The sequence below is a fragment of the Leptidea sinapis genome, chromosome Z (genome assembly GCF_905404315.1).
Source record: "Leptidea sinapis chromosome Z, ilLepSina1.1, whole genome shotgun sequence".
Taxonomy (NCBI): domain Eukaryota; kingdom Metazoa; phylum Arthropoda; class Insecta; order Lepidoptera; family Pieridae; genus Leptidea; species Leptidea sinapis.
This window is the reverse complement of record NC_066312.1, coordinates 19,848,741-19,863,080: the sequence shown is the minus strand read 5'-3', so window position 1 is coordinate 19,863,080 and position 14,340 is coordinate 19,848,741. Positions and strand designations below refer to the sequence as shown.

Genomic DNA, 14,340 nt, shown 5'->3' with positions numbered 1-14,340 from the left:
ACTAACAGTACACTAATAAGATAAAAAATTAAAACAAAATAATAAAATTATACTAAAATAGCACTTAAATTAGCTGGAGTAGCCAGCTGATTACATAGTAATAATACACATATCAAAAAAGTCCAAGCAACATGCATCATCTTACAAATCTTTATTCACTCAAAGTGTATGTAAACTTTTTTGTTATTGATGACATACTGGCTGGTTGTAAAAAAAAATCGATTATGTTTTGTTTTTTTCATAAAATTTATTGAAACGGAATTTGTTTAAATTTAAGTGCGTTTCTATTACTACGTTTAGCGCACGGACTAGTAAAAAAAGAAGGACTCTGCACCGTGATATTAGCAAGTGATGCACCTTTATACTAGTGTGTGTGCGGTTACGGGGGATACCAGTTACACAATTTTTTCTCCCTTAAATAATCATATATCCACAAATACTTTTATAGTATTGGTTTTACACTTTTTTACAACGCTTGACTGCATTTTTAAAATATTTTATTGCGACGCAAACTATTCTGTCACAGACGATGGCAAATCTCATAATGGCGGCCGATCGGCTTGTATTAGTGTAAGTGCGTGCGTGGGGCGATGTATTTACACGTTTACCGGCTTTTTTTGGTGCTTCACTGTTATGTAAGGTGACACGGAGTCCTTGGCTTTTTACTCGTCCGTGGTTTAGTCTTAATTTTATAATTTAAGGCCTGATAGAAGAAGGGTGGGAGTGTACCGTCGGCGAGGAAATACTGATAGGCTCAGGTGCATTCAGGAAGTTCATCCATACAGTGGCTCACCAGTTATGGTATGGGTAGGTATTATGAAGAACAGGCGAACTGAGCTCGTTTTTGTAAATGGAAACATGAACGCTGAAAATTACGTTCAGGATATTTTCAGACCTTATGCCCATCCATTTGCACAAACCTTTGGTTCCGATTTTACGTTAATGCATTACAATGCGCGTTCACATACATTTCGGTGAACCAGTCAATACTTGGCAACGGACAACGTCCGGGTATTGCCCTGGCCTGCATAATCGCCAGACCTCAACCCCATCGAGCACGCATGGGACATGCTCCAGAGACGTGTTTTGAAGGACTTGGACGGAGTGACAACAACCCAACAGCTAAAGGACTTGCTACAATTCCATGGGGAGCGAATACCGCAAGATGACATAAACAGTCTCATTAATTCAATGAATAATCTTTGCCGACAATTTCTGAATAGCAGAGGAGGCCATACCTTGTATTAAATTACCCATTCTTTCACAATAAATTCATTTTCTTTAGGAATTTCATTTTGTTAAAAAAATGTTTAGTTGCTTATGTACCTTAGTTTCTGCAGTATATTCTAATATTGTTAATTTCTGTTATTAAAAGAACTTATAAAGACAACAGCTGTTATTTTTACATCATAGGACCCTAAAAATATTATTTTATAATAAAATACAACGTTATAATGTGAAAAACCCTCCGAAAATTTAAATTAGTACATGTTGCTTAGACTGTTTTGATGTGTGTAGTACCATACATTAATAGTAATAAAATAGTGAATTTATCACAAGTATGCAATCAAATAATTTAAACAATAAAAAAACATGGCCTATTGACGCACTTATATTATAATATTATGTTAAAATAATATTGGATCCCCTAAAGCGGCGTGAAGTAGTGTCACTTTATTGATGAAAACTACTGGGAATGTCTTGAAATTTGAAGCACTGCTTCTCAGTTTTGCTGAAGATATTTCAAATTCAAATATTTTTATTCCAAATAGGATGAGACATCACTTATTGTAAATCAAGAACTACCACCCTTTCCATAAAAAAATGCCACAGACCTGAGAAGAATGGGCGCAACAAGTTTTTTAGTGGTTAAGCCACAACTTTGTGAATTAAACTAATACAAGATACAATTCAATCTATTATATTTTAAAGAGAAGTCTCGATACCAGTTTCTTTCGGCGATCGTCAAAAATTCACTGATATAGATGATTCCTGTCACTTTCAATAACTATCACTTAAAAATATTTAAATTCACATGTTTACAGTCTGAGCAACAAAAGACACTAAATTTAAAATAATTAGCAAATCTTTTAGTGGGTACCAAGCTTTTGGCGAAGCGTAGCGTGGTGGTTCTATTTGATTTAGGAATAGAGTGAATATTTTAATACCTACATTACACATTAATTACGTAACCCAAGCTTTAATCATAATTATGCAGAAACACATGAGAACTAATGAACACATTTTTCAATTACGTACCGCTGCCTTGGTGTGGCATTCTGCGTTATTTCTTTTTAATATTTTTAATTTGTGTATTTATTTTTAGTTTTAAGCTAAATATGCAATTTGCAAGTTTTTGTCCAGTCTATAAATGCTTTTTATTTTTATAATCGCTGCTTAGTGGTTGGCTTAGTCCAGGCTGATGAATAACTTTTGAAATTAATGAATTATTTTAGAGTATTAAGAAAGCGAGTTGAAAATAATAATAAAAGTGTAGTTAATTTATAGAAATTAATTAAAAATTATAAATTAACCTATTATTAGAATATCTGATAAACGACGTCCTTCCTCGGAGGCATTCCGTTGGACAATTTGCAGTGTTTCTTCTTGAATTGCTGTAATTCCACGTCTGATGATTTCTTGAAACTTTGAAGTCAAAGGAGGAAGTTGACAAATCTTGTACTGAACAAGTTTTATCAACGTACACCCTTGACTGCAGGTTCCCAATGAGATGCATTCTTAGGCAAAATCGGAAGAGCAACGAGACCATATCTGGAAATCAAATCAACCTAGAAATGCAGCAAGGAAGAAAAACAATTTCAACTCAGTTTGACCTCTGACCCCAAACTGTACTGTATGTTTTCAGTATAACATTAATTTTGGCCTGAGGTCTTAGTACAATAATCTTAAAGTGTAGCAATGCAACGGTCAATACTTATTGTCACTACTATCTGCGATCTTCAAAATAATCCAATCTCGGTTAGTCCAGCATTTTAGACCAAACTTTCACTTTTTCACTGTGTAGAGGTTTAAACGCTATTCTAGATCTATACGAAGAGAAGTCTTCTTACGTATCCAAAAAATAAACTTAATCTTTAATGGAAGCGGTTCTAGAGCAAACCACAAATATTCAGCTTTTCAGCAGGGCGTAGGGGTTTCAAACCATAAGTTTTCAAACGTGGTCACTTGTCTTCTACCACCCTGAACTCTGTCCATTCATTTGACCAAATGATAAAAATGCATAGGTATAACTAGTGCCTCACGGATAATCTTCGCTAATGACAAAGCTTAAAAACCGAATAATTAAACTGTTATAATATTTTATGGCTGAGATACGATCCCTGGACCTCTCGGTGTTTCGGCTTCGCAATCATTGAGTTGAAATAGCAAAACTATTATTAGTTAGAAGTATAAATCTTTCAACCATAATTTCAACGACTGTCTTACGAATTTCAGATCAGGCTACGTGTCCTGACGCGAGTTTAATATTTTATACCCATCCCAAGGAAAATGATTAACGCCGCTAAAGAAGTTTTCAATTCAAAAAGGCAAGATTGATTGAGGTCTTACATAAAAGGTATCTTATACGTAAGTAATTGAGCATTTTTGCTCTTTTTGAAATAATAACATCAGCGGAAAGTGAAATTTTAAGGCTTTAAAAAACTAAAGAATATATGAACTCTATTTCGTCGAGGTTGTGATATTACTTCCAAGCTTTTAGTTTGTTCATTTGAGAACTTCATTTTCTCTTCATGTTTCATTTCCGAATTTTAATTTAAATCTTCTTCAGACTTTGCATTACATTCACGAAGTAACTGCATTGTTATAATTGAGCGAGTAAGATATTTTGTGATTTAAACTTTAATGAACTTACTTATTGCATAGCAAAATGTAATGTATGTAGTTACTTTAATTTTATGATTGCCTGCACTGACGCGTACTTGAATTCCAATTGTTCTATGTATCCTAATTATTTATGATTAAAACTTTTAATTGATTTTATTGTCACTTTCATGTATTATATATATTTGATAATTGTTTAAACATGAATTTAATTATAATGACTCTACGGAACATACGCATTTAAGTGGTAAACTATGATTTTTTTTTTAATTTTTGGGTAAGACACGAACTTACTTCATATAATTGAATATTCAAAATGTAGAAAAGCAAAACTGAGAACAGACACGCATAGTTATAAGACAACCAAAAAAAAATATTGGTGATTGAAAAAAAATGAAATTTTCTCATATTTTGTTTTGATATAAATCAAAATCAATATAAATACAACATATATTTAAATATATCTGGCTCCTTCTCATGTTACGTCAGCGCCGTCGGTGCCGGGGCTGCTGTTTCTACTGCCGAAGACAGCAAACGTCGCAAATATGTCCGTCTCAGTGAGTTACTACTTTCATCTTTGTGCTGTTTAGTGTCGAACCACTTGGCTCGTGGGGCCAAGAGGCGCGGAGAATGGATGAAGTATCTATCTTCTCGCCTCAACTGATCATAGTTTTGTAAATATAATTATAAGATTTGTATTAGAAGGAAATAAAATATAAGACTATTTTTTTACATATTAATTGGGATTAATGGAGATGACTAGACTCAACACATGTGTTGAGTCTAGTAATCTGTTCTAAACCGAGTTTATAAACAGGAAGAGGTTGTCGATTTTACTGTTATTTTGTGCCTCATATTAGCTCTACCAATAATTTAGCGAATTGAAAAATAATTAGATCACATACACTTTAGCCACTAACCAATCAAATTCGAAAGGATAGCAAGTAGTAGAATATGAACTGATCTGATGATAAAGCCGGAAGGTGGGCTTTGAAAGTTCTTAATGGAAGCAAGCCCTCGCCGTGTTTGGTAGTGACAGTGGGTAGGGCACACAGTAAGGTGCTCGAATCGCGACCACGTACCGGAAGTCGTAGTGTTAGTAGGCCCCACACAATATGGACCGATGATTTGGTCAAGATCGTCAGAATACATTGGATGAGACCAGCGCAGGACCGATCGTCGTGATCTTTGGGGGAGGCCTTTGTTCACCAGCGGACGTCTCCAAGCTGATGACGATGATGAAATATGTAAACATTCATTCTTTGGATTGTAATAATACTGACACCCGTAATTGTTAAGTATTCGGGCTACTTGTATATATATAAATATACGTATTTGCAATTTTTTTATGTGTGAACTTGATTTTCTTAAATTAATTACCTTCAAAGAAGATTAGAAAGTGTATAAATAAACAAAAACATGCTCTTCATAGGACGCAACAAATATTTTTCATTAGAGACTTGTCCCCGAGTCTCCCATTGTTCTTTAAAGCGGTAAATAATGTTGCACAAAGGTCTACTTTGGTGTTTTCTATCATGAGATATTGACGTTAATAAAAAGTGAAAAAATATAATAGTGCCTAGGATGAAACCCATTGGAAAATATAGAGAATATAACATAAATGAAAGGAAAAAATTATTTACGGACGATCTGAGATCGGGAAGTTGTAAAGCCCCCCCTCCCTTTTTACCAAGTACCAAGGGTAAAAAACGCTTTATCTTGATTTTCGGCGAAACGAAAAGTCCTATGGAAAAGTTTATTTAGTTGAACATTTTAACCTTGGTCTATAGCGCGCTTATTGTATTTTAGTAATAATAACAAGAATTATATAGCAAAATCCAGACTAGTTTAAAAATATAGATTAGCTGAAGTGGAGATGGAGAGATCACATGATACGAAGCACCCAGGATAATTGGAGCAGATTGGTGACAGAATGGAACCACAGAGATGGTAAAAGAAGAAGACGGTGGCAGCAAAAACAGTTGGATGACGGTCTCAAAGTTAAACTGGTTTGAATTTCACCATTTCGAAGTAGTTGCCACGGATCATGGTTCAATGGAAACAGATAAGACTTTTGCCAAAACGCACAGTGAAATGATATATATCGTGTTATCAAGAATTTGGGATAAAGGGCCAATAAATTATTATTAATTTATAAGAAATAAATAAACAGTATTTAAGTAAAACACTTTTAAAGAATTAAAACGCGTGTAATTGTAGCAAGTTACATTATTATTTTTATTTCAGTTAACCCGACGTTTCAAGACCTTTCCAGATCTCGTTTTCAGGGGGGCTTTAAAAGTGTTTTATTTAAATGTGTAACACTCGAGTTAATCAAAGAAAATACTATAAACAGTATTTAAACATAAAATTGAAATATTATTGTGAAAAATATTAGCTACAAGCAGTACTTTATGAGAGACAAGGAAATAAATAGGCCAATCACAATATCGGAACATGCGATTTCCATGAATACTTCAACGCAGAGTTTATTATGAGAAAGTGAGCGTCGCTCGCTGGAAATTCCAGTAAGGTCATGTTGTATTTAAATTGTGTATCAACATTTCCCGATGTTTACAAACAATATTATGTGAGAAACACGAGAGCTGTCCGTAAATGCACAGTTTAATTGTTGTGTGGCTGTAAACTAGACATTGGAGTAAACAATTGTAATTAAATGCGGAACAAAGTGACGAGTATTAATACGAGAATAATAAATTGAATTATTGTTTTGTGGCCGTGGGTGATAATATTTACTGAAATGGTCAGAAGACCTGCTTGTCTATCGAGAATCGGATTGCGGGTTCGATTACTGTTAACGAAAAATATGTACACAATTAATATTTAATTTGATGACTTTTCTCATCTCCACTTTTGTATTGTTTAATAATATTGTTCTTCAACATCCTAATAATAAAAACATCAATAGTATATGTTAGTTTAAGTATATGGCTTAACTTTTCCACTTAAAATCAAAAATATTTACAACAAGAGTTTTCTTAGTGTCTGTTTATAATGTCCAAATAGAGGCATTAAATAAATGTAACTGAAAGTATACACGGTTCATAAACCTTAATACCATCTACTATTAAATTTACTGTCAATTTATTAGATCCAGCTAATATACGAAAAGGAAGGACCGATCTTATGTTAGAAAATGAAATATCGTTTCGTTGTGTGGTGAACGAAGTCGTGAACAAAATCGGTAAGGCGGATGATATCAAGTTGAAATTGAATGAATTGTAATTGAACAAAAGACTATTAGAATGTTGATTCAAATTCAGCGTCTAACTCATTTCTTACGTTTATGAAAATCTTGAGCATTATTCATTCTTCAGCGAAGGTACGGCACAGGCCCAATCTTTGAGACTTTACTTACAATTGCCGCTTGATTGATTCTTTAGGAAGGATGAGTATTGAAATGGAAAAATATTTCTCAGCCCACACGATTTCTTCATTCAGAATTTTTCGATGATAAAATAAAATTCATAATACCAAAAAATAATTCATATTTATAACTCGCCTACGAACCTTATATTGGTAGTTTTTTGGATAAATCAACGTACAGGGCTCACTTAATACTTGATGGTCAACTGTGACACTTATAAAAAAGTAGGAGTGGGTGTCCACGAAGAATTGTCTTGAATTGTAAAGAAATACTTAATAATATTTCTTTACAAGCTCAAAAAGTATATCTTATTACAAATTAATATTATTGATGTATTATTGTTGAAATTATTTTCAGATATTGTGCTGTTTTATATTAAAAATAATCGCTATTAAATTATACACTACAGCAATTCTGTATATATATCCTTAACAATTTTATAAAATAGAATTTTCAACACTCTTTTCCATCCATAATTCCAACAATTATCTCATTGATATAAACATAATCAGAAATTAAAACTATACAGGCTTTACGGTAACAAAAATAGAAAACGTTACAAAAAATAAATACAAAAATAGAGATACATAATAGAAAACGATTTACCAAGTTTTGTTTTAAAAGCCAGCTAGATTATGGGTACCACAACGGCGCCCATTTCTGCTGTGAAGCAGTAATGTGAAAACATTACTGTGTTTCGACCTGAAGGGTGCTATATAAAATTTTATAGCTAGTAAAATTACTGGGCAAATGAGACATCTGATGTCTCAAGGTGACGAGCGCAGTTATAGTGCCGCTCAGGATGTTTGGGTTTTTCAAGAATCCTGAGCGGCACTGCATTGTAATGGGTAGGGCGTATCATTTACCATCAGCTGAACGTCCTGCTCGTCTCATCCCTTATTTCATAAAAAAGTAGGCTTTGGGGGATAAGATATCTATTTTAATGAATAAATATTTGATTCTCGAAGTCTGGCTTCTACGGTGTCTAAAGAATACCATCGTTGAGAAGTAAGATTCCTAACACAATGGTGACTAGAGATCATTTTGGTTCTTCAATGTCCATATTGTTGTTATTTATAAGATTTCTGTAAACTTTTTGGACTAAATAAACCTTTTCATTATTATTATTAAAAACTAAGATTTAAACTGCAATTTACAAACTACAGTGAAATATCAATATGCTTGTCGGTCATGCGATTTCTGTGTATCTTTCTCATCCCATAAGCGCCCAACTCGTTTTACTTCAATACACATATCAATGTTTACTTCAACCTGCCAATTTTTAGCTCGAGCTTCGGAATATTCTGAATCAGTACTCTTAAAAAAACATGTGAGCAGTCGGATTCACACGTACAATATTATGATATTATATATTTATTTGGAACATAATATGTTTTCTAAAAGTTTCGTAGTACATTGGAATTCATATTTATGGTTGAATACTCTATTTATCTCAATCTGAAACATCTGAATCGTTCGTATACAGCTGAATTGTTAGTAAAAGTTTTGTAATTTCCTTGAATGTAAACATATTTTTTTTATTGTTTTGATTTAAGTTTATTTTTTAAAGCAGAGCCCTTATTCATCTGCCTTTCAACGTCGAGCATAAGTGGGATCAGTCATCTTGAAGATTTTCCAGAACAAAAACACACACACAAACAAACACACAAACATACACACACACATACTAAAATAAACTGTATTTTGGTATACACGTAGGCATAGTTGTAATTGAATCGAATTAATCAAAATTATTGTAAGACTTACGTGTTTATCAAATTTTTAATTTCAGCTTAATTATTTAACCTTCTCGCTATAAGTGGAAGGTTATTATATAATTAGTGTTGGTATGGTTTTCAGGCCGGCAAGCGTTTGAACCAAAGCTATCGATTACACACACACTTAACTACTACTTAAAGAGGTCTGTTATATTTAAGACTATATGTTGTTTATTGGTAGTCGTTTTAAAATATAATATTAGAACGGGTGAGTATTTCATCTGATGCAAATAAAAAGCCAACCACCCATGGAAATCCGTTAAACCAGTGTCAAAGGATGCATTGCCGCCATTTGAGTTGCTTTTGGCTCTATCCTTTAGGTAGGGAGTCCCGGTATATATTCCGTAACTTGGCACCAACTGATTGCCTATTTTAGTTATTTTCGCTAAACTTGACCAGTCACCCATTATTCATCTGCCGTTTCAAGATCAACTTTCTCGATTATCTTTCTATTTCATAAAATAATATTTTTTGAAACATTGTTCATTAGTTTTTTAAATAAATAATACAATACGGAATTAAAATTAAAGCAGGTATTATGCGTATATAGATAACTACTTAACCCTTCTTTTAAATATTACAATATATATAATTATGCTATTTCAGAAAATTTAAAAAAAAGTGTTGCAAAATTAAAACTGCAGAACGTTTGTGTGCTAGAGGTTACTATAACATAAATTAATTTATGATTGGACCCGCTTTATTTTAATGAATAAAAGTTATTATTACGATATTTTATTAATAATCGAGGCCCGCTAAAATTCATGCTCCCTTCTTCTTTGGTCTACGGCAGACCGTTTCGAATGGAATTTAGATTTTGCTTTTCAAGAAGTTATTTTAATAATGATATATATTTTAAAACATAAAAGATTATCACTTAACATTTATATTATTCCCAAATAAAATGAAGTAACTATTACGATTGATAAATTAATTCAATTTGTATCTATATAGAGTACTGAAATTTAATTAAATTTTTACGATACTTCGCTATTTTAATTAAATAGATCCCGAAAGGTAATCTCGCTCGCTGATGAAGGTCGAAAAATATTAATTAGAGCTTGTGAATTGAATACTTTTATACATTCCACATTGGTACAGTATAAATATATTTTACTTTATATTTACACTAGCTTACCCGAATAAGTTACTTTACCATATAAATTAATTAAAATATAATATAAATAATATAAAAATATTTGCAATTCAAAAAGTTTTTAGGGGTGTAACCCTTATTACTTAAGGTTATAAATAATAGATGTTGGCCAATTCTCAGACCCGATATGCACACAAAATTTCATACAAATCGATTCAGCCCTTTTATATATTATATAGAATTTTATATATTAGATAGATAAGACGAGCTGCCACCTGTAACTTTTCCTACGTAGATTATCTACGTAGAAAAAGTAAGTTACTTATTTTTGAGGACTCCTCACGAACTTTAAGTAGTCTCAGAGAAAGATACTTATTGGGAATAATATCGTCTAAAATTGTGTAAAAAGATTAAAAACAGACGCATTTGAATACAAAATATATACATTGAATGTAAATTTGCCTGTAAATATGTTTTCTGCTTTAAGTTTTTGGATAATATTACAAATGAACTGGCTATTTTAGATAAGAAATATAATCAAATATTAATAAACTGATCTTGAAACTTTATTTAATTGGACTTTCCCAAATTATATTAAATGAATTTTTAGTACTTATTCTATTCAGGCCTAATAGAATTCATAAGGATTTAAGTTTTTGTTTAAATTTCTTCTTCGAAGATGGTTTTCCAAATATAAAATATATAAACGAAAGTAGTTTGATCTGCTTAATTTTCTTATATATAAGCGAGCAATTTTTCTTTATGTAAGAATATGTTTTTAAATTTTGCGTAACTCAACTGCTCGGCTAAAATACTACAAGGGGATTTGCGGCGTTTTCACACCGAAAAAAGCTCAGGCTTTATTTGTTTAATTACATTAATTTCCATCCATGAAGAATATCCAGATTATTTTTAACTTGTTTATCAGACACGGTTAGTTTTTATATTCCCACAATATTCCTTCAACGTAATTAAAATTATAGCATGGAAGTTAGTTTATTTGAAATAGGACGAATGTATAAAAGACAAAATGTTTAGTGAGTTCCGATTATTAAATTATCCAATTGTTTCAATTTCATTGTCAACATTCGACCAAGTTAAATTAAGCATTAAACAATTAAGCAAGAATTCAAACGTAAAAATTCTATAATTTTAGCTATAGAATAAACTAGTTTTTAAGCATTATGTTACCAAACTAACTAAGCGCCTGATTTTAATTTTTAGCTTAGCGTATGCTGCAGTATTTGGACCCGTTGTTAAAGTCTTATTTAGCTTCCTTCATTTAAGAAATAGATAGCTCAATATCTATACAAACATTTCAATTTTCGAATCAAAATTTTTAATTCGTATATATCTTTGATTAGGACATTAGTCCAACATCATGGGAGAGAATCTCAACTTTCCTTTAAAAATTCATAAATTAAGTACTCATCTTTTAAGCTGTTGAGGACTTTAATTGCTTTAAGCGTATGTCTATTGGATCGCAAATGGAACTATTACTATGATACAATTGCTGCTAATTCATTAGCTCTACTTATCACTCCGATCTTCTTTACCTAAGGTCTCAGCTAGTCCTTTTTAGCTTTGTTTCGTATGATAGATAGGAAGTATTCCAGACTTTTTTTTTCAAATGACCATAACTTTTGTAAGACTAAATATATTGACTTGCATATTTTATGGCGTTGGTAAATCTTTGCTAACCTTTCATTTTATATTATTTAAAAAACTGGCCATATTAGTTAACCACATTGGTCACTTGCAGTTTGTAGATTCATACGAAGTGATAATATCTCATTCATATATCGTATGTATTGGAATTACAGATAGGTTGACAGTGTTATTGTTATAAATTTTTTATTGTTCTAGATATAGTTTCCATAAATTTATCGTTTTTTTTTGTTCTGTTAATATTAAGATCTTTGGCTCAAGACATTTTTTGGATCATTTTGCGGATTAATATACATTATGTGATCGGTAAACAATGTCCCAATAAGGGTTCCAGTTAAGTCCCAAAATTGTGTTATATTTCCAGTTTAATCAGAATTTTGGTTAGATGGGAAACTGTTTCTTATTGCAGTCATGCGAATAAGAAATCTTGAACTACAAAGAAAGGCCTTGATTGTCGTATCACAAAACAATTTGTAGTTTTTTTAAATTATTATATAGGTTGGTATATAGACCATACTCTAGCTTTGTATTTGTATAACAAAAAATACTCGATATTATTCGTCCTTGATACTTGCCAAAATTTTAAAGTGAGTGAAAAGTGGGTAAAAATTAAAATGAGGCAATATAATTTTTTAAGTGTGTTTAAATTGAATTGATTTATAATAAAATCTGTTAACTATCTCGTGAGTGCAATAATTCTTAGAATTGTTTTTAAAAGTCGCGGGGCATACGCTCATTCGAAAATTCGCCAGCTTATTTAGATTAAAAATAAGAAATAAAAATAAATCACGTACTTATGGAATTATGATCTATTAAGAGTCGTCCTCGACCATAAGGGAGTAAAAAAAAATCAGTTTCTTCCTCCGATTCGGAGCATAAGTATAATCCCGATATGGCTTCGCGCTGCAGTGATCAATGCGGGTTGGACACGCATTAATGACGACATCGATGATGATGATGGTGATGATGATGATGATGATGATGATGATGATGATGATGGTGATGACATCTAATCCATACTTACGCCTGCTCAGCATGCGGTAAAGATGCGATTGCTAAAGAAAACACGATCGCGATGAAACGCACGCGTTTCGGACGATTCGAAGGCATGTTTGCGTCCGCCGCTTCTTAGCGGACTTGGATAGCCAGCCACCGCTTCTCGGGTTGCTGGTGGACTAGTGCTTGCTCTCGGTTTCAGTAGCAGCATTAGCTCGCGCCTGCGCCCCTCACATACCCACCATCGACCGCGGACCGGGCGTTTCTTTCCTCCACAATCCACAAAGTTCAGATCTTCGGCACTTATCGAGCGACAAGGACTAAGCGCCTCAACTATACGCTTTGACTTTTCGCCACCGCTCAGGTTTTATTAACATAGCGCAACACTACCTGATGCAGATCGGAATCTTATAACTTGTGTAACGGCTTTACAAACTTTTGCAGCAATTGTTGAACAACCTTCATTAAAACATAAAAATAAATTAATGCCAATTATTAATTTTCATTTTCCTAAATCCTTCTTTGATTGTTATAGTATCTTTTAATACAGGAGGTATTCGGAAAATTGCCTTTATATAAGAAATAATAAGAATATATCTGTAAATAATTGAACTTTATAAAGTACGAACATAAAGTTCATAGCAAATTATATAACAATAAAAAAACTTACTAAGTTCTTCTTCCGATTGAGAAAAATAAAATATAAAAAACCTGAAACATATATCACCTTTTTCGAAGTCGGTTAAAAACATTTGTATATTAAAGAACACGTACATTTTACACTAGATCGTCAGCCTGTAAATTAACGACGAAGGGCAAATAAAGTTTGAAGCTTCCGGGAAATATCAGATGAAACTCAGGAAACAACTTTCACTTCTCGCTGTAAATATTTACTATTTCCCGGACAACCTTGAAATGTGTCGGTATAGATTACATCTGTTCGAAATACGTAGTGAATTGAATTTAACTGATTTTATATATTATTAATAGGTATATAATATTATTTAGATACTATATTTGTAAGTGCTATTGCTTAATCAAACTTACGTTATTTTAGGCTGTTTGACAAAATATTGTTGACAACGTATTATACACTACTTTTATAGCCGAGTGGTTAGCGATCCTACCTACAAAGCTAGAGGTCCCGGGTTCGAATCCCGGTAGGTGCAAGCATTTATATGATGAATATGGATGTTTGTTTCCGAGTCATGGATGTTTAAATGTATTTATGTATGTTTATATGAAGTTTGTATGTTTAAGTAAGTATATTGTATTTAATTTATCATTGTCTTGTAACCCATAACACAGGCTATATATGCTTAACTTGGGTAAGATAATTTGTGTAGAAAAGTGTGTCAATATTATTATTATTATTTATAAAGTACACATAAAAGAAAAAAGAATTCAACGCATTCGCCACTCATTCTTGGGCATTAAACGATTATTACTTTAAAGCTACGTCTAACATTCACCATTTTTCAGTCACTATAACGTCTTAGTGTGCGTAAGTTTGCTTAAAAAACAGACCAGCAGTTTGCCACTATTTTTGAAGTGAAACTTCTTTATTGACG

General features: G+C 32.3%; 1 protein-coding gene across 1 annotated transcript in view; it reads right to left on the bottom strand.

Moving 5' to 3' along the window:
- LOC126979122 (gamma-aminobutyric acid receptor subunit beta-like) overlaps nt 1-12,943 on the bottom strand; it is a 76,574-nt gene extending 63,631 nt beyond the window's left edge. The window contains exon 1 of the mRNA XM_050828334.1: nt 12,798-12,943. Coding sequence (XP_050684291.1) covers nt 12,798-12,883 — 86 coding nt within the window. The 5' untranslated portion in view covers nt 12,884-12,943. The remainder of the gene's footprint in view (nt 1-12,797) is intronic.
- Between the last annotated feature and the right edge of the window lie 1,397 nt (nt 12,944-14,340).